The following is a 25,510-nucleotide window of genomic DNA, read 5'->3' as shown; positions in this document are numbered from 1 at the left end:
CAAATACATTATTAAAAGAAGGAATAAAATGAGCCATAAATTGGGAAGAAACATTTACAAAGTACATATCTGCTAATGGACTTGTATCTACAATATAAATAACTCTCAAAACACAATCAGAAAACAACCCAGTTTTTTAAAATGGGCAACATGAATATAGACCTATTGCACCAAAGAAAATATATGGATCCCCAAATACATGGAAAGTTGCTCAGTGTCATAGTAAATTACAGAATGGACTTTAAAACTACAATGAGATGTTAGTAAACAGCTATTAAGAATAGCTGAACAAATAACCCCAAAACTAAAGACTAACAATACGATTAATAGGCAAGAATATACAGCAGTTGGAACTCTTAAGGCATTGCTGGTAAGAATACAGAGTGATACGAATATTATGGAAGACAGTTTGGCAATCCCTTATAAGGTTAAATATACACTTACCATACAACTCAGCAATGTAAGTAAAAAGATGTATGTTTATATAGAAACCTGCATGAGAATATTTAAAGCAGCGTTAGTCATAATCATTCCACATTGGAATTAACTCACATGTCCTTCAGCTGGTAATGGATGAACAGCCTAATCTGTATCCATGCAATGGAATAATACTCCGCAATAAAAAGAAATGAGTTCTTGAATCATGCAACAAAGGAATCTCCAGTGCATTACACTAAGTAAAATACCCATACTCAGAGGCTGTGATTCTATTAGGACATCCTGGGAGAGCAACGCTATCAGGCAGGAAACAGATGAGCGCTTGGCTGGGTGGGGAAGGTGGTTGAGAACTGGAGGGTTGATACAAAGTGACATGAAGTATGTGGAGATAATGGAATTTTTGTTATTGTGTTGGTAATTACATGATTATTTTGGTGTATGAAAGCTAATACAGTTGTACACCTTAGAAAAGGGTGAGATTTACTGTCTGCACTTTGTATCTACTAAACCCAACTGACAAGAAAATCATTAGGTGCAATTAGGAGCATATTGGCCCAACAGTGAAAAAAAAATCAGGGAACCTGAAGACAGGGCAATAGAAATCGAGCATGGTTTGAAAAGAAAGATTAAAACAAGAGAGAGAGACAGAAACCTTTGGGAGAAAGAGCAAACAGCTGAACATACATCTAATTGGAGTTTCAGAAGAGAGAACAACGCAGGAAATCATTTCAGAAATACTGGCCGAAAATTATGTAAATTTGATCCCAAACAACAACCCCACATATCTGGGAAATTCACTGCCCTTAGCAGAATAAATTTTAAAAATTTACCAAGAAACCCCCAATTAAGCTAAGCACAGCATGTTTGAACTCCTGGAGACAAAAGAGGCAGCAGCCAATGAGAGGGAGAAACAGACAGGAAAGCTTGTCTTTTTCTGCTCACCCCAAGGTGAGAGTGACAGCTGACTTTCATGGAACTATTGAAAGTAAAAGACAATTTCTGCTAATATGCTGAAGGAAAAACAAAACCCCAAAAAACAACACTTAATGTAGAATGCTGTGTGAATTTGTCATTGGTCAACTTGGATTATCCTGGAAAAGGGAAAGGCTACTCACTCCAGTATTCTGGCCTGGAGAATTCCATGGACTGTATAGACCATGGGGTCATACTCAACTGAGCAACTTTAACAACCTGGATTATAAGAATTGATAAGGAAGTTCTTCTGGCTGAAGAGAAATGATACCTGACGGAAATTCAGACCCAAAGAAAGAGAAAGAACACTCTTCTGGTTTAAAAGGCTGCATATTATCTGCCCCTTATTTGTCATTTGGATTTAATCTCATAAGATGTTCTCTTGAACTCACTACTCAGGCAAGTGTTTTCTTGATTTTTTTTCCCCCAATTCTGCCAAACCCATTAATAGATACTAAAGTCAACTAAGACAGGATGAGTACTTTTTATGAGTGGAGTAGAATGGGACAGGAGAAGGCAATGGCACCCCACTCCAGTACTTTTGCCTGGAAAATCCCATGGACGGAGGAGCCTGGTGGGCTACAGTCCATGGGGTCGCTAGAGTCGGCCACGACTGAGCGACTTCACTTTCACTTTTCACTTTCATGCATTGGAGAAGGAAATGGCAACCCACTCCAGTACTCTTGCCTGGAGAATCCCAGGGACGGGGGAACCTGGTGGGCTGCCGTCTCTGGGGTCGCACAGAGTCAGACACGACTGAAGTGACTTAGCAGCAGCAGCAACAGCAGAATGGGACATACCATTACTAAGATTATTTCAGGCCTGTTGGTTTATATACTGGTTGACAGCATAAAATGCGTTTCTTGATCTCTGATTGTAGCCCAGAATGTTTGGAAAACACTGCCCTAACTCCACTGACCTTTATTTCTTGAACTTCCTAGCTTCTGTGTGCTGTTGCCTCCTGAAAACTTTCTTTTTCGTATCTCGGCATGGCTAGCTTCTTTGCAACTTAAATTTGAGCTCAAACGTTACCTTCTCAGAACAGCTTTTGCTACCTTTCTAAAAGAGTAAGGTATATAATCAGTGTCAGAATGATCTTAAAAAAAATCCTCAAACTGAAGAAAATTACTTTTGACCTTACCCTGAGTTTGTATCTGGTAGTCAGACGGTTCTCAAAACTTGTCAGTAATGGAAAGAAAATGTAGAAAAGCAAATGAACTATGACAGTCTGTTCTAGGTTTTTAAAAAAAAAAAAAACACATTGCTAGATTTCTCTAGATCTCTTTACCTGGAGTTCAGATGCTCAAAGGTTTCTTTTTTCTTTTTTTCCCCCAATTAGTATCTTTTCATTTCTTTCCTGTTTCTTCCCCCTGGAATTACTTCGCACTAGTTTTTCTGGTCCCGTGTAGAAGCGGCTTTCCATTAATTCTGGAATTTCTCAATTTTTCAGTGGTCAAATGTGTATATCCAGCCATTGAACATGGAACGATAGTCTCAGGATTTGGACCAAAATATTACTACAAAGCGACGGTTGTACTTAAATGCAATGAGGGTTTTAACCTTCATGGCAACAGTATAGTTGTCTGTGGTGAGACCAGTACTTGGGAGCCTGAGCTACCAAAGTGTATTAAAGGTAAAAATACTATCTTCCTTTTGTTTTTGTTCTTTATTTCTTTCACATTAAATATCAATGATGCAAGAAAAACTGAAGAGAAACAATGTTCATATTTAACTGTGTTGTATTCATTTCTATGATAGTTGTATGACTTCAAATTCACAAGAAATCTGCTGCAGCGATTTTCTGCCTTTGTAGGGTCTTAGCATTTCATGTACATAACACAGGTATATAAATGTCTCTTGCTAGGCATTCTTAAATGTAAAAATGGATAGCAGTCATTTTTCAGAGTAAACTGAAGCATAGGGAGTTTTACCTAAATAAGTCAAGAATGAAAGGCATAATTCATGTGAATGAAAAGACAGTATTAATGCCCAAATTTTTGATTCAGTCTCCATTATTTTGTTTTCTAGTGTTGATTCCTTCCAGCACCCACTCTCCAATTCCTAGTACCCAACCTCCAGTTCCTAGTACCCAACCTCCAGTTCCCAGTGTCTCAGGTTTAGTAACTTCCTACATATATTTTTTCAAAAATCTTTTAAATTCCTGGTGAAAATGCGAGTAGTAACTCCCAAATGTTTGATCCTATCTGCATTTTTTTTTTTTCCAGTGTCGACTCGCAGCACCCAACATCCAGTTCCCAGTGTCTCAGGTTTAGTAACTTCCTACATATATTTTTTCAAAAATCTTTTAAATTCCTGGTGAAAATGCGAGTAGTAACTCCCAAATGTTTGATCCTATTTGCGTGTTTTTTTTTTTTCCCAGCGTCAACTCGCAGCACCCAACATCCAATTCCCAGTGTCTCAGGTTTAGTAACTTCCTGCTTATATATTTCAAAATCCTTTACATTCTTTTGATTTTTTTTTTCAAAATCTTTTAAATTCCAATGATTTATACTCATTTATCAATTTTAGTAATGAAATATTCACAGCCTTTTTAGTTCTTAGATTGAGTGATTCTGAAATTATGTGCAGTCTGCAGATATAAGCAGATAGCAAGTTAAGTAAACTTTAATATGTTTACTTATGTGTAAAATGATTTCTAACCTTCCTTACTTGAGTTCAGTTCAGTTCAGTTGCTCAGTTGTGTCCGACTTTTTGCGACCCCATGCACTGTAGCACGCCAGGTTTCCCTGTCCATCACCAACTCCCGGAGTTACTCAAACTCGTATCCATTGAGTCGGTGATGCCATCCAGCCATCTCATCCTCTGTCATCCCCTTCTCCTCCTGTCCCCAATCCCTCCCAGCATCAGAGTCTTTTCCAATGAGTCAACTCTTCGCATGAGGTGGCCAAAGTATTGGAGTTTCAGCTTTAGCATCAGTCCTTCCAATGAATACCCAGGACTGATCTCCTTTAGGATGGACTGGTTGGATCTCCTTGCAGTCCAAGGACTCTCAAGAGCCTTCTCCAGCACCACAGTTCAAAAGCATCAATTCTTCGGCTTCCTTACTCAGTGATAGTAAATTTAAAGTGGGATTCATTTAAAGCACTTAGCATAGCCCCTGGTATCTATAAAGCTCTTAAAAGGCAGTTTGTACCAGTTACACTCAGATTAATATTAGTGTAGAGGAAGGTCCACAGGTTCTATTTTTTAGCATGTATGTTTTCTGTGTCATCAACACGGATGATTTATTCATTTTAAAAGTGATCTCTTGACACCTGTACAGGGTGTCTTCTGGGTCCAGGACTGTTTCCTTTCCCAGGCTGACCAGCTTGGTTCTTTTTTATAAACTGGGAGATTACCATTGTCTCTAGAATGAGACTAGTATTTCTACCACCTCCGTCACTCCCCCACTCCTAACAATTATTGTTTTTCTCTTTACTGAGCGTTTTTTGTTTTGGATGTTTTTGTTTTTGTTTTTTGAGGGGAAAGGGGGAATTGGCAACAGAAAGTAAGTGGTATAACAACTAAAAGGCAGAAAAAGCCCTTGTTTATTGGAATGAAATGGAGGAATTCTAGCAGGGACTGCTGATCAGCTCCTCTGCCTGAGACTTGAATGAGTATTTTGATATGTTGGAAGGAATTGTTTTCCTAAGTTCAGGGCTGCTATCTCTGGCTTGTATTTAGTTGCCGCAGAAGCTAGAGACTAGAGGAAGGGTGGAAAGAGCATCAGTCTGGGCAGACTTTTAAAGAGTTGACATAAAGGAAAGTGAAAGTCAAGTCGCTCGGTCGTGTCCAACTCTTTGCGACCCCATGGACTGTAGCCCACCCGGCTCTTCCGTCCATGGGATTCTCCAGGCAAGAATACTGGAGTGGGTTGCCATTTCCTTCTCCAGGAGATCTTCCTGACCCAGGGATCGAACCCAGGTCTCCTGCACTGCAGGCAGACGCTTTAACCTCTGAGTCCCAGGGAAGAGTTGACATAAGCATTTCATAAAGGATTTATAAAGCACTGATACAGTTTAAAAGAAGAATTCTGAGGACAGATGTACAGTGAAGATAAAACTATGGATTATTTTAAAATATCAATAATCAAAATTCCTCATGAGACTGTCAATCATTTTCTGTCATCAGTTAGTATGAAAAACATCATTAGCAACATATAATGGTGGTCAAGTAGATCAGATTTTGCAAATATGAAAAACTGTAGGCAAAATACTAACTGGAGAAGGATACAAGTTATGCAATAGGAAACTATATGGATGGTATTTTTTTAAAGAATCATATGTTTATTCTGAGCACGTTATTTTTATGGTTTGTTATTAGTTAACTTGTAGGATTTCCATTATATACAAAGGCACAGTGAACGTTCCCATGCAACATTCTTGTGCACTTGGGTAAACATGGGTTTAGGTTAACTTTACAGAAGTAGAATTGCAAAATTTAGGGAGTATATGTATTTTTCATTTTGAGAAATAATTCATTTTGAGAATCTTTATAAAAAATCAAATACCAAATTTAAATCCATAATTTTGTATGGATAAGGCTGGAGAATTGAATCTAATTTTCTGCTCCAGATTCCAAGCCCACTTCTCTAACCATGACTCCAGGACTAAGTCATCCAGGTTCAGTGGCTGAGCTTTTTTTTCATCTACACTTATTTATTCATGTCCTTCTTTAAATTGTTCTACATAGCTTCTGAAATTTCTTCAGTCTTTATGGGTTGTACCTTCTTTTTTCATTCTGATTTTGTTAATTGGGGCCAACTTTTTCTTGATGAGTGTGGCTATGTGGCTGTAAACTTCCCTCTTAGAACTGCTTTTTGCTGCATCCCATAGATTTTGGATTTGTTTTCTTGTTTTCGTTTTCTCCAGATATTTAAAAAAATTTCTTCCTTGATTCAATCAGTGATCCATTGCTTGTTTAGTAGCATATTGTTTAGCCTCCACAAATATACTTTTCTGTTTTAGTTATAAGTATAATCACATCGAATCCATAGGGTTATTCTGACACCACAGTAATGATAAATTTGCTTGCTGTACCACAGAATATTGTCCTAGGAAATGTTACTGGACAAGAAGTAGAATGCTTTGGTATTGAATATAAATTTATAATATTTTGATACTACTTTTAATGACAAACATTAATGTAGTTTATATAAGGAGAATGAAATTATAAGAGTTTTTGTACAAAGTGAAAAAAATCAAAACCTGTGAACTTAGAGGACATTAAGCTCTATTGTTTTTTCTTTTCTTTTTAACTTGCATTTTTTTCCTTTCTTCTAGGACATCCCCCCCGTCCTACTGATGCATCACCCCCTAGCGGTGCTGAGGGTTTAGGTATTATTTTGTTACTGATTATAACCCTGTGTCATAAGGCCCTAGTTTTCTGTGTGGAAATATTACCATTGTCTATAATTAGAAAAGAAAAACATGTTAAAAATTGGTGATAATTGTTCAATTTGTAGTTGTAAAATTGCACATTTTAAGGAATTTTAAAGGTGCAGATCCTATGACATATTTAAGGGGTACTTTTAGACACATGTAGATAATACAGATTTTAGGAGGTTGCTCAACTTAGGATACCTAATAATAAGTTTACTTTTTAAAATAATAATATGGCTATACGTAGTCTAACACATATAACATTTAAGTTATTTTCCATGTAATAGTTTTACTTTGTAATGGCAATTTGTAGATGAATTTTCTTTCTGTTGGTACCTTGTGAACATAAGCCTTGAAGTACTATTGTTGGGTTAGTTTTTCTGTACAAGGGTGGGGTAGCACACTTAATGTTTGCACACGTAGTTCACACAGTATGTGTAAGAGAACTTGATGGAAGTATAGTTGTGGCAGTTACATGAACTATAAAGATTTACTGATAAGGAAATGAAGAAAAATAGCTTACTATTTTTAGACTAGTTTAGTTAGTCTTTTTATAAAATGCACTTTAGGCTTGTTATAGTTTCCCTGTGAAACCTGTGCTCACACTGGCACTCTGCCAAGAGAATCCAGTGCCATCTCAGGATGTTTACACTCGGTAATGTTTATGAAATAAAGAGCAGAGCTGTACAGGACATTGTACGCTGTGTTACCTGCTATACGTTACAGATAATAAAAGTATTGGCAGTTTAGAAGCAGAGGTGCTACTGACCAACGTTTCTAAGAATTAAGATTTGGTGGTATATTCAGTGCCCTCTGGATAGTCAAAAATGCATGTTTACGCTTCTGTGCATAGTGTTATCCATGTGCCCTGGTGTTCCCTTTACAGTCTTAATTTGCATTACTTTCAGCGAGTCTCCCTAGGGAGTTAGGGCCACGTCTTCATCTGGGGAGAAAGTGGGGTAGGAGCTGTGGTGATACAATGAAGACTCTTCATGGGTTCAGATTTATCCCACAGACTTCAGGGAAAAATAGACATTAAATGTCTAACTTAAAGTCGTAAGTAATAAAAGAACTGAATGTCGAACTAAACCATCCATAGTTGGATACTCACATTTTAAAAATGGTTTTCCTCCAAACTAGTGAATTCTAATTGTTAACCTTCACGAAATAACCTGACATGGTAGCCAGAGCAAACAGCAGTGAAAAGTGTTATTCCTTTTTAAGAGTGTCACAGAGTTAGTGTCCTAACTCTGGAATCTGATCAGAAGGGTTCTGTGGTGCAGATAACCTGGAAACACCAGCAGTTGTGCTTAAACTAGATTGACAGTTTTTTTCCTTTGTGGTTACGGATGGTCTGGTGAAAAAAAGTGCAGCCCCTCCTAGGAGATGCCAGATACTTAACTTATCTCCCAAACTGTTTTCATTTTTCACAGGTGCAGGATACATCGTGCTAATCATTGTGGCTGTACGTAAGTGTCAATAAGTTTGATACCAATGGAATCAAAACATTGCTCTGAAGAAGTGTAGTTTTGTGTTTTTTTTTTTAGGGTTTTTCAATATTTATAGCTTTATAGCTTGAAATTAAGTAAAACAGGAAAACCTGACTTTTTACATAATACACTACCTTGTATTAGTGTTACTCTATTCCTGTCTATTCTGCCTGTCCACATACTAACAAACTCTAAATAATATATGTTGTTTCAAAGGTGAGTTTTCTTCATATGAGTTTTCATCCCAAATATGCTTTGGGTAATTTTGTAAATTAATCAAGAATTTCTCTGACTTACTGTATACTGTTTAATCCAAAGAATACAATATACTGAAGAGTCCAAATGGAATAGAAATGTATATGTGCTTAAATTAGATACCATTTTCTGGCCATGGGTATCTGAAAGCCGAAAATGAAAGTGTTAGTCACTCAGTCATGTCTGATTCTTTGCAACCCCACCAGGCTCCACTGTCTGTTCTAGTCCAGGCAAGAATACTGGAGTAGATTGCCATTCCCTTCTCCAGGGGATGTTCCCAACCCAGGGATTGATCCCAGGTCTCCTGCATTGCGGGCAGATTCTTTACCATCTGAGCCTCCAGGGAACCTCTGATCAGCATTCATTTTCTTCTGCTAGATTTTGAGTCTTGGCAGTGATTTCTCCTGGTCACGTGACATTTGTCTCCTGATTTCTCGTAGTTATTGGCATTGGATTATTGCTCTGCCTGTACTGCTGTTTTTGCAGACAAAGGAAGAAAGGGTAAAGTACAGCATGCTCCTTCATCTGTTGCTCCTCCTCACTGTTGACACTCTTTCGTGCAGTTTTTGTTTGTACTCTGTATTATGTGTTTTTTAAAAATTGCTCCTGCTTGAGTGTGCTGTGTGAATTACACATCTTCGCTGAAAATGTTTTCACCTGTTTTTAATATCACTGCTGTAAGAGTAATCTGTGCAGGTCGCATCAACTAATTATGATGTAAGAAAAATTTCTGTGGGATTTGAGGTATAAGTGCTGAAATGAATCATGGACCGCTTTGGGGTCTTCTCTACTCTAGGCATACCCAACTTCCTAGATTGGACTAATGACCAAGATTACATATAAAATGATTCCCTGTGGAGACTTTGATAGCTGTAGTCACTGCAGTTTTGACGGTGAAAGTTTTCAGTTGTCTGTATAATTTAGGTAGGTAGTTGTAAGAAGCTACATAGATGTCTCCTTCAGATACCAAATTTGTTTTTTTTCTTTTAGATTTGTTATACAGTTAAACTGGAGAATTTAAAGCAACATCATTTGATTTCCCTCTTATGTTCTCTTAATTTACTAGGTTGAAGTAAAACTGATGGGGTTAAACTAAAAGTTGCTGAGAGGGTAAGATTTACAAGGAACCTCATGAACTTTGTCTTTTTATCTATAAAGATGAAATAAGGGAGAGAGTTAAAATTGCCAAAAGGTACAAATATATAACTTGTACCTTTTAAACATCATTTTAAATTTTAATGAAGTAATTTAAAATCTAATGAAAGACTTAGAATAAAACTGGAACATAGACCAAAATTAGTGCTTTGATATTTCTAATTTTTAGTGATTTTTTTCCCTATTGCTTTGTAAATCAAACTAATAATTAAAAATGAATGGTATTAATGGCTTTATGATATTTATATTCCTTTTATTTTAATCACTGCATTTGGACTATGTAATAAAAGTACATTCTTCACTCATAAAGAGCTAAATATATATTTTTTTAATTTCTTGGTCATCTTTTAAAAATATCCACAGTGCCTTCATTTGAACCTTGAATCTTATATTTATAGAACATATAATATGCAGGTTTGATTTCTCTATCAGTAGTATATTTTTAAAACTGCATATACACAGGCGGTATAACATGGAAACACCATCAGTGAAATATTTGACAAGTCTAAAATTTGTTAACTAGAAGTAACCTCTAAAGAAAGCAGAACAAAATAGCTTTCTGCTCCTTACTGGCCTTTGTGTAAAACATCATTACACGAAAATACAGTTTCCTAACAAATATTAGCCAAACTCTGTCTACCAGTGAATGAGTCTTTTAAAGCTAAACAAGTATCTGAGCATCACACCCCCAGGTTAAGGTATCAGGGGCATTAGAGTTCTGAGATCCCATTTCTAAAGAGTTCCCCAGTGAGGCTGCTGCTGCTGGGCCTGGAGGACACTTAGAGAAAGCAGAGTGTAGACTGTTACCGATGTGCCCATCTTTAGCTTTGAAGAAGCACCATCAAGCTTATTGGGAAATGGTTCACCTGTTCAAGACAATGAAGTGGATTGTTTAAAGACTCCACATTTTTGTTGCATGCCTTTTTAAAAGAATGTGAAATAATACCTAGCTTTAGTTTGCTTTTCTTTTAAAAAGGTAATTATTTTTATTATTGATATATTTTTTGCACTATTGAATGTCCATTCTCCCCCACCCCAAATTGCTTTCATTGCTTTGGAAACTCCCTTACAAGACTGTAAACTATATGCAGTTCCTTCTCTATTTGTAGGGATAAATCTGGAAGCAGGATACCAGGCGCAAGAATTGCTGTTAATGGGAGTTCCCTGGTAGTCCAGTGGTTAGAGCTCACACTTTCACTGCCTTGGGCAGGAGTGCAGTCCCTGGTTGGGGAGCTAAGATCCTACGAGCCTCAAAACAAATCAAAAACACAAATTTGCTGTTAAAACTTGATACAAAATGGATTCAATATGAACTTGTATTTTCGATAATTTGGGAACACAGTTACCGTCCTACAGGATTTATACCAAAGCATGAAAATAAGTAGTTTTTTTTGTGGAGGGGATCTTAGGTCCTTGACCAAGGATCAGACTCAAGCTCCCTGCATTGAAAGAGCAGAGCCTTAACCACCGGGGAAATCCCCTAAGTAGTGTTTTGTGTTTTTTTTTTTTAAGATCATTAAATTATGAAAAATGGCCACAAGGTTAAAGCATTCTGCTATAGTTTTCTGTTTCTTAGCTCACAACAAAGAGGATAGGGTCCCAGGTGAGCTGACAGGCTCCATGTGCACACGCCTTCCTTTTCCCGCACAGCTTCCTTTCCTAACCAGCTCTTCTACCACACTTTCCAGACTTGGATCCACAGCCCTTCGCTCTCTCCTTTGCTCCTGCCTGAGTCCTGTTTGCATGTCCTGACTATGTGGTTCCAAACACCAGATGTCTTTTGTTAACATGAATGTTTTCAATTATTTGTGGTGAATATTTTTTTTTTCATAAATGGATCAATTTTCTCTGCTTGGGTTAAATCATCACGGGATAAGTGAGAGTTTGCTAAGTTCAGTAGAATTATTGAAATAATTTATGTATTTTAGTAATAGTAACTAAATACCTTTTTTCTTTTTTTCCATTAAGTATATTTATTACTTGTGCAATTGTAAACTATGTTATCTTAATAAAGATTGATCGAGAAATGTTGTAATTTTTAAGTTGTCTGCTTAAATGCATCTTACTGAAGCTTTTTTTGGATATACTGTAAATGGTAAATCCAGTTCAGCTGGTGGTGAGTGTAACGACACGGTCCAAAACTTGAATGGTCAAATTAACTTGAACATTTTTCTGCCTGGTTCTCAAATTCTTAACCATTCAACAAAGGCCTTAAAATTTTTAAGCAAGAACTAGTAAATAAAAAAGATTTTGTAATTAGTTGAGAGAGCGTATTTACAAAATTTAGAAGCATCCTAGAAAAATGGGAAGTCATATAATGCTTTATAGAGGTCTTCCCTCAGGTGGAAACAGTTGTGCACAAGAAGAAACTGTCCTTGATGCAAAAGATGCATCTGAAAATGGAGGATGTCATAACATCAGTTTCTGAGACAGTGTTACATGGGATTAATACAGGCCCCATGTATCGCCTCAAAGGCTGTGCTGCTGGAGACCAGGACTGTGTCTCCCCATACACTCTCATTCTGAGAAAATGAGTGTACATTATTCACTTGAGACTAGGCGGTTTCAGAAGTAAACATTATATGCAAATTTAGAGTCTGTTTACCTGCTGTATGATCTATAAGACTGCAAGGGTAAAGTTGCTTCTTGCACCAAATTCTTGGTTCAACTTCCTAATGAGAATCAGAAGAGACATAGTGTATGGGCCTAATTGTCAGCTTTACTTCCCTTCTCCCCCCTCATTGATTTTTACCCCATTTTTATGCCACTCTTGCTCCTTTTGGTGTGACCTCACTATTTTATTCAACACTTTCCCCTTCCTCTGTTCAGCACATACGTAACTGGTGAGAGCCACAGACAAGACATTTTATTTCTCTCTGAGAAGAGATGAGAGAAACGTTTGCTTTTATCATTAAAAGGTATCTGCTTTCTGTTGCATTTCTTTTCAGAGATGTCCTTTCTTCTGTAAAATACTTGATGAACATTTAGATATCGATATCCTGAGCTGAGCTAAGTAGACAGTAGACAGCAAGGAGGACATTTGGATTCTGGTTCCCCTCTTTGAGATTAGTGGTATTTATATTTTCTCCTTCCCTGTTTTAATGTAAAATAATATGCACTGACAGGCTTTTGCTTTGACATAGGCACCAACAGAGAGTAATGACCCTTTGACCTTTGGTCAGACTGTGACAGGTATTTTATATAGCCATTTCTTCAGGACTGTTGTGGAGAGCAATTCAATAGTTAGGCCTATCAATGAATCCTTGAAGATCACTATATTCTTCTATTTGAAGTGAATAAATACACTTTTTTTTCCCCCCTAGTAGTAGTGGAACACTTATTTTCTTAAACAGAAATGCAATATATGAGAAGAATAAATAAGCATTTATATAAACCTAAAGAAACAACTCAGCTCTACCTTCTAGCAGCTGTAAATCCAAATCTGGGGGAATTTTTTTAGTCTAATGGGAAATAATCAGATAGTAGGTCCACTTGAAGTTCACTTTTAGGTTTTTTTTTTTTGACAGAAACCAAACTACATTTTATGTAATTTTGGTAAAGAATTTCAGTTTCAGCTTGTAAATATTAGTTCTATAAAGGCATTTAACTGTTTCCCTCAGCCACTATATTTTTAGCATATAAAAAAGTAAATAAATCAGCACCAGCAAAAAGCCTCAAATTTTATGTGAAATGCATTCCCTTTAGCCATTTAATCCCCTCCATCTCTGGCTCTGAATGAAATGAATTGGAAGTTCTTTTTCTGCCTGAGTGTCTCTGCATAGCTAGGAAGAGAGGAGATAGACTTCCACACTCACGTGCAAGGCACTACCCTAGGTGACAGTCATGAACTTGAGAGCAGATTCCACAAAGACCAATAAGATGGGCAGTTCCTTAGTAAAAGCAGAGCGATGTCTTTGATCACAGGAGCAGAGGGGAAGACAAAAATATACCAACTACCCCGCCCTATGTATCTGCTCAGTTCTCTAAGGAGTCCTTTGAGGCTCCAACCAACCAGGAAAGCAGTTTTCAGACAGTCCATGAGCTTTCAAATTGTCTGTAAACGCTTGAAGTTACCTTAGTGAATGCTGAAGGTAATATGACATAACTGTAAGTAGTAACTCACTTTCACATTTTAATCATCTTTAAATAGCTTGATGTTATATCCAATGAGTTGTTTCTTTAACTTTATGTAAATGCTTATTTATCCTTCTCATATTGGATTTCTGTTTAAAATTCTATTTAAGAAAATAAGTGTTCCACTACTATTAGAGAAAAAAAAAAAAAGTGTATTCACTTCAACAAATAGCAGAATACAGTGGTGTTGGAGGATTTAGTGAGAGGCCTGACTGTTGAATCGCTCTCCACAACAGTCCTGAGGGCATGGCCAAGTAACAAGCACCGCGCGGCAGCGCTGGCTGGCTCATAGTGAAGCATCCCCCTCCAGGGGAATAATGAAGTCTCCGGCGTTCACACGGTCAGCTCGTCATGAGGCAGGCACCCGAGGGTTCGCTGGGCCGACGCGTCCGCGTTGGGTTGTAGTCTGTCTGCTGTAGTCCGGTTCCGAAGCAGGAGTGGAGCTGCTTTTCCCAGCTCCAGAGCCGGTGGTCCTGCATGGCTGCTGCGAATGTCAAAACTGGCTCCTCCTACGTAAAGTGAGCTCGAGTGCACAGTTACACATCAAAGACTTCATGGGGAAAAAATGTACAACCCATGGATGTTGGGTTACGTAAACTCTATGAAAGTTAATTTTCTTTTCCCTTTTTTAACGTGGCTTCTAGAAAATTCAAAATTCCCTGTGTGACTTGCATTATATTTCTTTGGAAACCGCTGGACTTGAATAACAGGGTTTAGAAAGATGTTCCTTGTTACCAAAAAACAAAAACAAAAACAAAAACACCAAAACAGTGTGATGTGAGTTTTAGTTACTTAGGAGACTCTAACCAGAATATGTGATTTCCTTGACAGTGAGGGGTAAATGAAGCATTATTGAACGTGAACACTCAGAATCATTCATTACCTTTGTATAAGTTTCATCTCAAAGCTGGATTTTAAATTGAATATTACGAAAACGTGCTTCTCTCTATTCTCTCCCGTTGGTCCTAAATTAAGATAGGAGGATATTTACTAAGTATATGCGACTGCCCTATTTCTTGTCTTGGAGGAAATCCAAGCTACAATACAGAATTAGAAAAAAGTTTGTAGAGTGAGCCTGGTTGAACATTGGAATAACTTTAAAAAATCATTTATTTCCTAGTTCACTGACTCTTACTAGTATGTAGCTTTTTTTTTTTTAGTCTTCCCTATTCTAAATGGGCTTCTGGAATTAATGTATGTACTTCATTATTAATTATGTTCATCTCTGATGCTGTCTTCTTAACCTTGCTTCTTAGGAAACCAGAATGTCACGGTACATACTGTTCTATTCCCTTATAGGAAAGCAGAATGTAGCGCTACGTACACCACTTATCAGGATAAAGCAGCCACTCCAACAGAATAGATGAACTGAACCGTTTCCAGGAATGCATGTATCATTCAGCCATGAAAAGGAAGGAAATCTTGCCATTTGCCACAATACAGATGGACCTTGAGGGGATTTTGCTGGGTAATAAGTCATATAAAGAAAGACGTGTGTACTGTCTGATCTCACTTATATGTGGAATTGAAAAAAGCTTTCACAGAAGAAAAATGAGCTTTGTCGATGTCAGCGGTGGGGGACTGGTGGGGGTGGGTTTGAGTAAAGGTGGTCAGAAAATACAAACCTTCAGTTATAGGGTGAGAAAGTACTGGGTGTAATTACAGCACAGTGGCTACCGTGAGTTACTCATACTGTATTTATATTGGCAAGTTGCTAAGAGAGTGGATCTTAAAAAGTTCTAATCACATGGAAGAAAAAAGCTTTTTGTAGGTATTGACATTATCGAATCATGCTGTACACCTTAAACTTAACGCAATGCTCTCTCTCAATTTTGTCTCAATACTGAAGGAAAAAAAGTATAAAGATTATTTGCTGCTTTCTTACACTGTCAGAAATAAAACTGCTAAGCGATAGCCATAGGAACATTAAAACATTTTAATGTGGCAGAAGTATAGTCACTATTCTTTAATGCTTCTTTGAAACATGTATGAATTAGGTTTAAACGCCTTGCCTGTTTTTCCTTAAATAGCACTGGATTTATGGGGTAGGTCAACATGGCATTCCTGGTAGTGTTAAGGTAGGGAAATGTGTTTGTTTTTTTTTCTATAAGATCTCCAAACTCAGAGAACTATATTGCAAAATGACATTACATTTCATTTGCAAAGAAAGTGATTTTGGAATCTTTTTTTGTTCAGAGGTGATTACCAATTCTTAAGGTTCATTCTTTGAGTTTCTTAACTAAGAATATTACTGGAAAATACTCTTACATTGAATAGATTAAAATGCTATTTTTAAAAATGTGTAACCTCTTGGTAATTTAGAGATACTGTTGAGTTTTTATCTGGCATTTGTTCTTCACCCCTTTTATTTATAATAAGCCAGTCTGAGAAACCAAGAATTCAGCATCAGTTTCAGGCTTCTATACAAAGTTAGAGTACTCTTAGCACCCATGGCAATAATGCCAGCTCAGGACAAAGTGAACGCTGTGGCCTTATAGTTTTCTTAAGAAGAATTCCACTTTATTATTATTATTATTGTACTATAGTTTTGTTTTGTTTTGTTTTGTTTTGTTTTACACAACGTTGTGTCTGTTTCTGCTGAAGAATTCTACTCTCTAAGAGAATTAGAATCCACTCTAAAGTCTGGCTCTAGGGGCTTTTCTCTGCCCACTTGGATAAAGATATGTCTGTCTTTACACATGTCATCAGAATGTAAGCAGTTTTGTAGGGAATAAATTCATCAGATAACCTCAGGTTGTATCAGAATCTTAAGTCTTTGTGGGCTCCTCACCTCATCTGTAAAGGGCAGAGTAAAAATGAAGCCCTGTATTTCAGAAAAGCAAACTCAACTCCGTGGATTAGCTGTAGGTCACGCAAAGGGAAGGAAAAAGGAGACAGCTCAGGGGGGTCTGGACACTAGGGTGGAACAGACCCCAGCCCGCTTCTCTGTCCTCACGCCAGGGACCACAGAGGAGGGACTCTGCTCTGACTCAGATTTCTACAGGTTTTGTTTTACACCTTAAAAAAAAATTTTTTTTTTTTTTTAAATTTTTTGGCCATACCTTGACATGCAGAGCTATCCAAGCTGAGATCAGACCTGTGCCCCCCACAGTGGAAGCAAAGAAACCCAAGCACTGGACCACCAAGAAGTGGAAGTCCTCACACTTCATAGTTGGTAGCACAAACTGGGCCAAAGAAAAGTTGCCTTAGAAAGGTACGAATGAGGACTCAAGGGTAAGCAAGAGTAAATGCAGGTTTTCTCCCTGAGAACATGTTTGTAAGGCCCTCTGTTAGTGGTCCTTCCCTTTGTAATCTTGGGTAAGGCATGTGGAAGAGAAGTTTGAACAGAATACATTCAGGAATTCTGAGACAAATCCAGAGTTGAAGTTCTGCTGCACCCTTTTTATCACATACTCTTTAAGAATCTAACAGTTTCTCAGAAGCATGGGGGTGGCTGTAGTACATATTTCTTAAAACCTCAAGGAAATGCTTTCAACCAAAGTTTATTGTGCTTACCAAAATAGACTTTCACAATAGTTTCCACTTCAAATTTAGTTTTTCCAGTGTAACATATGTAAGATTGAAATATGTGTACATATAAATAATGTTCTGTCAGCAAATAACTTGTCAATTACTTAAATATATGGAGAAACCATTTTTTTTCTAGAAATGTCTGTCTGAATGAGAGGGAAAAGTGTATTTGAATTTAAACTTAAAACTGCAAGAGTGAGTCCCCAGTGGAATGAGACGTCTCATGTCTGTATTGTTTTCTGAGAATTGAACCTTTGAGTCTGTTTAAAAAATAAAATGTCATTATGGAGAAGTTTCATTTGTGATGGTGCATTTATTTCCGGAGTGTTTTATCTCAGGTGAGAGTGCGCCTCTAATCGGGCCCACCTTCTGGAAGTGTTCCCCTCCCACAGTCACCCCTTCTAGCCCTCCAGTCTCAGAGCCTGAAGTCTGTCCAGGCTTCTCCCCTCCCAGCCTGCCTCGTGCCTCCCCTGCTCATGGCGTTCAGTCCCACCTTGTTACCCGCAGCATAATGTCCATTTCATGATGCTTGAAAACTTTCTGCAGTTAATGCCCAGCTTTTCTCCACCTGCAGCACTTCACATAGCCTGCTCTCAGCCAGCCAGGCCACCCATCCTGTACTCACTGCTGTACCCCTGGCTCGCTGTTGCCTGAAGGCCTCTGGTCCTGTCTGATCCTGGGCATCACTCAGGCCCAGTTCACAGAATCCATCGTGTGCAGCCCTTCCTGATTCCCGCCTGGCTCTCAGCCTTCATGATTTCCTGGCCTTGAGGGAACACATACGTCTATGTGTGTGGTAGAAGACGTATCTTCCACATCACTTTTACACACGGGTGTAGCTGAGTAAAAACCCGGGTCCCAGCCATGAAAGCATAGCATGTTTCTGAAGCACGGCTGCACTCTGGAATCCCCTGGGGATTTTTACTAATGCCTGGGCGCCCCCACCCCCTCCCCCTGTCACGCTGTTGACCTGGGGTGTGCCTGGGCATTAGGCATCTGTAAAGCTTCCCAAGTGATTATAATATCAGCTAAGGGAGAACCTCTGCGTTAGTGGTTCTTCAGCCTCAGAGTCCACGTCTGCAGGTGAACTTGCACATACAAACTTGTAACGACAGAGGTAAGTGTTTATATTTGCAAGAAAAAAATGTGTTTTTGTAATTCAGCCTGTTAAGTCAGAAAATGACTACGACTTGAATTAAGATCTTGTCACCCAGCTAATCCGAGGAAGCTATCTGGTTAAAAACAAAGGAAACAATCTTTATAATGCCAACGCTGAGAATTAGCTTGGCTATAAAGAAAAAACATTTTGCCAAATTTTATTTACCTGTAACCTGAGATCCAACCAGTCCATCCTAAAGGAAATCAGCCCTGAATGTTCATTGAAAGGACTGAAGTTGAAGCTGAAACTCTGATACTTTGGCCACCTGATGCGAAGAGCTGACTCATTTGAAAAGACCCTAATGCTGGGAAAGATTGAAGGCGGGACGAGAAGGGGATGACAGAGGATGAGATGGCTGGATGGCATCACCGACTCAATGGACATGGGTTTGGGTGGACTCTGGGAGTTGGTGATGGACGGGGAGGCCTGGCATGCTGTGGTCCATGGGGTCACAAAGAGTTGGACATGACTGAGCGACTGAACTGAATTGAACCTGAGGCTACTGTACTATTTTTGGCTGGGCTGGGTCTTCTTGCTGCACAGGGCTCTCTAGTTGCAGAAAGCAGGGGCTCCTTTCTGGTTGTGGTGCACAGGCTGCTTCTGTTGCAGGCGTGTGCTCTACGGTGCACGGGCAGCATAACTTCTGCCACGTGGTCTTGGTAGTTGTGGCGAAGTAGCTTAGTTGCCCTGAGACGTGGACTCTTAACCAGACCAGGAACTGAACCCTGCACTGGCGGGCAGATTTTAACCAGTTGTCCTCCAGTTGCTGTATTTTTTTTTTTTCATAAGATATACTGGGAGAGCTTTTATGGTGATAATGAAAAGTCTTCGTCTTCCAGAAATGATACAAAACTGCAAAGTGTTAGTCGTTTATTCCTGTCCGACTCTGCGAGTCCATGGACTGTATACCCTACCAGATGTCTCTCCATGGAATTTTCCAGGCAAGAATGCTGGAGTGAGTTACCATTTGATCTTCACACACATTTGTGGATGGGGTGGGGTGGGGATGTTGTTTGCTTTTCCCAGTCTGCATTGCTTTCATCATTTCCAGGCTTATCTAGAAAACCTTACCCTGGCATGGCGCGGGCAGACTTTAAAGCCACCACACTGCTGCCCTCCTGTGGACTGCGAGGGCATCTGACACATTCTCTGTGTAGTTCAAACTCAGAGGTTTTAGTCACTGCTGGGATACCTAGAAGTCATTTTCAACTTGAATTAACTAGCTCTTTCCTACTTACCTTCTAAAGAATTACCTTTAAAAATGGCTAACTTCAGTCCCTTATGGCTTACATATGGGGGAAGCATAATATAGGGGTCTGTGGTCAATAAACTATTTTCCTTTCCTCTGGTGTTCATACCACCAGAAGGTGACCACATCGATCCACGTCCGGATGACATTGAGAAAGTTCCCCACCCCGATTCTTCACCTGCTGGTTCGAGAAGACCTGTTTGGGGTGATAAACAAGTGGTGGTTGTGGTGTAGTCAAGTCGTGTCTGACTCTTCCAACCCTATGGACTATATCTGGCCAGGCTCCTCTGCCCATGGGATTGCCCTTTCCTTCTCCAGAGAACTTCTCAACCCAGGGATCAAACCCAGGTCTCCTGCGTTGCCGGCAAATTCTTTACTGACTGAGCCACCCAGAAAGCCATAAACATGTGGTAAAACTTAGATAGACCCATGCCTGGCAAAGCATTTTCTAAGTTGAAAGCATGGTCACAAAAGCAGACTCAAGCTGTCTTCAAAATAAACACTGCTCAGCAATCTATTAGCACAAACCACCTTGGGATGCTAATTTTAGCTAAAAAGCTGTCAACCTTCAGATGAATAAAGAAAAATAATCCTCCATGAGTGGCCCTTCAGTTACAAGCAAGGGGCTTTCATTTTGCTTCTCATGACACAGCCATGAGCACTTGTTTAAAATTAAGCATTCATGAGAACTCCAGAAACTACTTTCATGGAAAAGATGTCCCAAGTCATTGTTTTTATGCTTTCATGTTAAACCCAGATCTTCTGGCACTTTCTCATTTGGGGACTGGAATCATAGCAACCTGCTGGCAGAATCCACGGGTGACTTGCTTTATTGGCAATACCTAGCCCACTCCAGTGTTCTTGCCTGGAGAATCCCAGGGACAGGGGAGCCTGGTGAGCTGCAGTCTATGGGGTCGCACAGTCAGACACGACTGAAGCGACTTGGCAGCAGCAGCCTGGAGCCAGGGACACGGTAGGTGAATCAGAAGCTGTTCAGTTTCTTACAGTTGACCCAAAGCTTTTATGCCCATAGGTCTGTTGTAGCTACCTCAGCAGAGAAGTGAAGAAAACAATCCAGGGTCTTAACTGTTCCCACCACATCCTGGGAACCAGAACCTGAATTCTCCAGTCAATAGCCCCAAACAGCCCTACAGCTACAGTGGGAGGTGCCCCCCATTCCCAGGGAAGTTTTCCCAACAGAGGCTTCACCCACCTCACCCCACCCCACTGGGCAGGGCAGCCAGCTGGGGGGAGACTGGCAGGAACTGGACCTCAAAACGCTTCCCAAGTGGTTGAGGTGCCACCATGTATGGAGAACAGATGTGAAATCAAAGTCCTGCAGGTAGATCAGGGCTGGCCTTGCACTTTCTGCTCAAAAAGGTCAATCAAGGGGACACAGCTCTCCAACCTGAAGACTCCCGAAGTGAAACCCCCTGTGAAATCAAATCTGGCTCATCTCTTGAGAACCTTTACAGAACTGGTTCACTCTGTCTTCAAGGGTTGATAGAAATGAAGAACAAAAGTAGAGAACGTCTGCATCTCCTAACATCGCTGAATTTATCAGTGCACCTCCCTCTAGGGGCCACGTGAGTATGGGCTCAGTTAAGCGAACATTTCTGCGGGAATGCTGACTGCAAAGGCTCCGGGGCTGCAGCCTATTTGCGACTGAGGTCAGTTTCCCCTTCAACTCAGGTCTGCAACACTTTCCTATTATTGTTTTTCTCCTTTTATTTCTTGGCTCACAGAATTTCATTCTTAACGGGCTACATTTTTAATATCTGTTTGCTGTAACCGACTTTGAACTCTTTATGAAGTAGGTAACATTTGCATGTAGCAAATTAATTTTTCAGGGCTCCACTTATCATAAAATTATGAATGGAAAATAATCTATGAAAAACAAACACATGGTAAGTTGAATACAGTAAATATTTATTAAGGTCAGGATGCATGAACAGAAAGATAATTTAACAGAAACCAATTCGGAGTTTACAGCACTATCACATTTTAGCAAACTGAGGACATTAGGTACACTACGGTGATTTGTTTCTAAAAATCCACTAAATGATCTATTACCTGTGCATAAAGAATTGTAGATGTATTGACCCAAAATGGGTCAATACCCATTGTAGGAAAAGGTGTAACCTCCCTCCCCCTCTCTCTGCCCATCCATCTTCCAGGAAGCCACAGGCTGCTGCTGACCAGACTTGGCACGAGACCTCGAGGCTGCTGCTTTTCCCCCTACATCATAACCGATTTCAAATGGTGCTAGACAAAAACAGACTCTGAACACCAGGAGAAATCGGTCAGCCTGTGTAAGAGATGGGTCCGGTGGTGCTCAGTGGGGTCCACACCTTGATGGTACAGGTGGCAAGTCTGATTTCACCTACTCAGCAACTGCAGCTGAATGTTCCACGGCGCGTAGGAGCAGGTGGACAGTGCAGGTGTGGTGAGAGAGTCCTTCCAGTCCATGGCCCTCCCGCTGCCGACTGCGGTCAAGTACCCAACCCAGCGCTGCCCAGTCACACGCTGAAAGGCCCCACCAACAGGTTCCTGCTGGTGGCTGCTGCTACCTGTCCATAGGAAGACTATCACAAACCCTGGCTCTGCTCAAGCCTCTGAGTTTCTACTGAACACAGCCCCATCCCTGCACTGTCCCCCTTCCACAACCCAACATGTTCAAGAATATACTTTTCTTCTCAAATTCTTCTTTTCTTGAACCAGCTCAGGTGGCAGGAGGAGGGGAGCTGGTCCCAGGGCAGCAGCTCCTCTGAAGGTGGCCTTTGGCTGTGCTGCAATTCTTACTCCTAAAACACTGATTTCAAATGGTGCTAGATACAAAGATGGAAAAATCTAAGCCACCATGTGAAACCAGCTTCCAGAAGAAGAGGATCTCACTGAAGAAAGGAGGGAGATGCGATCAGAAGACCCAGCCTTTGCCTGAGCAAAAAGATGTCTTACTGCAGTTATACTTGCCACGGGACATAAGGGTCCCTTCAAAAGGCACAGAGAAGAGTTACAAAGTGATGCTCAAAGAACATGAAAGTCAAAGCTGGTAAGTCACATACACAATCGCCATACAAAAGTCATGAATTCTAGGCTAATTTATTCAATTCCACAACCAGTTCCTTCACATTATTATATATATGATGAAATTAAATAGTGAAAGTTATCATTGAACTGTGTGAACATTTACATTAGTTTTGCCCTGTTTCATAAACTATTTCACGGTCTGCAAAGCATTTTCTGATGTTATCTCCTTGCATCAGGAAACAAGCACCCTTTCTGCCTGGGAGGCTCTAACCACTACACACAGGTGGGTTTCACCTGGGCCAGGGACCCTAGTAAGGAAGATCACGGGCTCGCCCTTCCCCATCACAGATGAGCGGTCAGGACGTTCAAGTATGACCCCGTGAGCCACCAATCTTATTCTCTACTGGTGTCCTAAAATTGTATTAAGTAGACAACTCTCTAATACAAGAATGGACTTTTGTTTTGCATTGTTTTCAAATTCAGCTTGAAAATAAGATGTGCGAACAGGGTTCAAATCAGACTTCCATCTCCTGTGGGTGAAGCTAAGAAAGTATGTCTGTATTTCCTGATACCATAACCGAGAGAAACAAGAGACAGAATCTTTACCTCTCAGGTTCCCTACCAACTCTTCAAGACTCCAGATAAAAGCGTTGTTTTTTCTGCCTCCTGTAAATAACGTGACATGCTGCTCTAGGGAAGAGAAGGAAATAAAATGCGAACACCGAGCTGTGCTCTTCAATTCTCACCACGAACCAGGGATTATTCCTGTTTTTGCAGAAGAAACTGATCCTCAATGTGGTTCAAAAACCTGTCCACAGTCTCATGACTGGTGAGCCGGGTCCAAGCCGGGTCTGACCCCAGCGTCTGTGCTCCTGCCCCTCTGCCCACCGCCACCTGCTTTGTGGTTTGCCGACTGTCTCCCTCTGCCCTTGCCCCTGATTATGAGCAAGACTGAGGGCAGGTGGGAATCCTAGGCAGTGCTTCTGCATGGACGGCGGGGTGTTGCTGACTGTCCAGCGTGTTAAACTTGGGTGGAGATGGGAGCACACCCGGTTCTTTGATACTGGTTTCGTTCTCCCTCAAGCCGTGCCTGGTGGGTCTCCACTGCGCGGCTGCGGCAGTGGGGAAGACGCTGGGGAGGAAGGCCCTGCAGCATCTGTGGTGGACGCCTCTGCAACCTGTGGGGCTCTGCAAGGCCTCAGTCACAGACGGGGGCGTCTGGGCCAGGCAGGGGTCGGCACTGCCTGGGGGGAAGGGCTCTAAGTATGGGCACCTGCGGTCAACAGCAGAGGTGGGGTCAGTGGGGTTGGGGTGTGAATCAGGTCATCACTGAGGCTTAAGGTCAAGACTAAACGTGAGTCATGACTACAGGATACGAATAAAATATAAAAGGAGGGGGTTGAAGGAGATCTGCATTTGGCAATTCTCAGCTTTGCTGCTTTCTACTGCAGCCAAACTCTTCTTCCTTAGTAACTTCCAGCTGCCACTATCCACCCCCTTTCCGAAGGTATTACAGGAGTCCTTTGGTGACCCAGAATGTCTCTCCCCCTCCAGAAGGCCTCTCTGCACATGCTGCTCCCTCTTGGTGGAATATTCTGCATCTACTGTCCCAAAACTCCCAGCCCTGAACCACCCCAGTCCACCCGCACAGTAAGCCTGGTGGTCTCAAGCCCTCCTTCAGGTCTCAGCGGAGCTACCCCATCCTCAGAAAAGCACCCCAGTCTAGCCCGGCATTTGGTTAAGCTCCCCTCACACTCCACCTTGCTCTGGCCCTTCAGAACACACTTGGGTCGTCAGGTCATGAGGGTGACTAATCCCCAGCTCCCCGGGAAGTGTCAGCTCTGAGTGCAGAGCACAGGCCACGCATGGTGGACAGGCAACTGTCACCGAGGGAGCTCGGGGGCATGAACCCAAGTGTATGCTCCCAACTCTGGAGCTCTGAAACACTCAGTGCCCTGGAAAGAGAGACGAGAGATCATCAGCAACGCACTGCTGTAGCACACTCTAAAAGGGCACGGGGGGAGTTACCTTAGGATCCAAAGCTTTTGCGCTCCCAAGCCCACCAGATAAAAGGGTCTGTTGAGGTCTCAGACCTCCCGACAGAACCAAGCTTCTTTCTCCAAGTCAGTCAGGCAGGGAGCGACTCGCTTACCTGAACCCAGCCGCTGGTTCTGTCCCCAAGTTGCATGCAGCCAGGTGATCCAAGGCGGCTGGAAGCGGCATGCTCTCCCTGGCACCCAGCCCGGAGGCCTCCTGGATCTGGAGGAAGGCAGCCTGGGAAAGCCCCAGCATGCTGAAGCCTCCAGGTTTTCCCACCGCAACCGAGCAGCCCTGGGCAAGCCAATCAGTGGACAGGGGCTTAGCGGGCTGCCCAGGAGGGAGAGCCAGCCCTGGACGAGTGGGGACATTGGCCCTGGAAGGTGCCACCTCGCAGGAGGCTTTGGGGGCCTCAGGGCTGCTCCAGGCCACTTCCGTGTCCATGTTCTATTTGGAGGTTTTTCCCCACCCCCCTCATGCCTACGAAAACTCCTCTGCCTGGGCAGGGACCCAAGAGTGGAGGAAAGGTCACCGCACAGTGCATCAGAACACAGCGGCAGCTTTAATTTCTGCTCAGCCCAGGTTCTGAGAACGGGGGGCCTGGACTTTTCTGGAACGGGCCTCAGGGTGCTCATCCGAAAAGAGAGGGGCAGGGGCAGACTGGTCACTGCACCTTCAA

The 25,510-nt window shown here is 41.1% G+C and overlaps 1 protein-coding gene across 20 annotated transcripts in view; it reads left to right on the top strand.

Moving 5' to 3' along the window:
• The window catches only part of LOC129653432 (membrane cofactor protein), a 38,644-nt gene extending 20,996 nt beyond the window's left edge, over window positions 1-17,648 (top strand). The window contains exons 6-13 of one of the 20 annotated variants that reach the window (XR_008715123.1): window positions 2,861-3,043; window positions 3,439-3,525; window positions 3,636-3,677; window positions 6,693-6,746; window positions 8,225-8,256; window positions 8,977-9,037; window positions 12,521-12,609; window positions 15,125-15,162. Coding sequence is in view for 17 of the 20 variants with exons in the window: in XM_055583115.1 (XP_055439090.1) it covers window positions 2,861-3,043; window positions 3,439-3,525; window positions 3,636-3,677; window positions 6,693-6,746; window positions 8,225-8,256; window positions 8,977-9,037; window positions 15,082-15,188 (566 nt within the window). In the remaining 3 variants the exon portion in view is untranslated. Of the gene's footprint in view, window positions 1-2,860; window positions 3,044-3,438; window positions 3,526-3,635; window positions 3,678-3,790; window positions 4,241-6,692; window positions 6,747-8,224; window positions 8,261-8,976; window positions 11,920-12,520; window positions 12,610-15,081 lie in introns of those variants that run through there. The other 19 variants (XM_055583118.1, XM_055583119.1, XM_055583127.1 and 16 more) reach the window with 19 other exon arrangements.
• Window positions 17,649-25,510: the final 7,862 nt, after the last annotated feature.

The sequence above is a fragment of the Bubalus kerabau genome, chromosome 5 (assembly GCF_029407905.1).
Source record: "Bubalus kerabau isolate K-KA32 ecotype Philippines breed swamp buffalo chromosome 5, PCC_UOA_SB_1v2, whole genome shotgun sequence".
NCBI lineage: Eukaryota > Metazoa > Chordata > Mammalia > Artiodactyla > Bovidae > Bubalus > Bubalus kerabau.
This window is presented reverse-complemented; position numbering and strand designations above follow the sequence as displayed.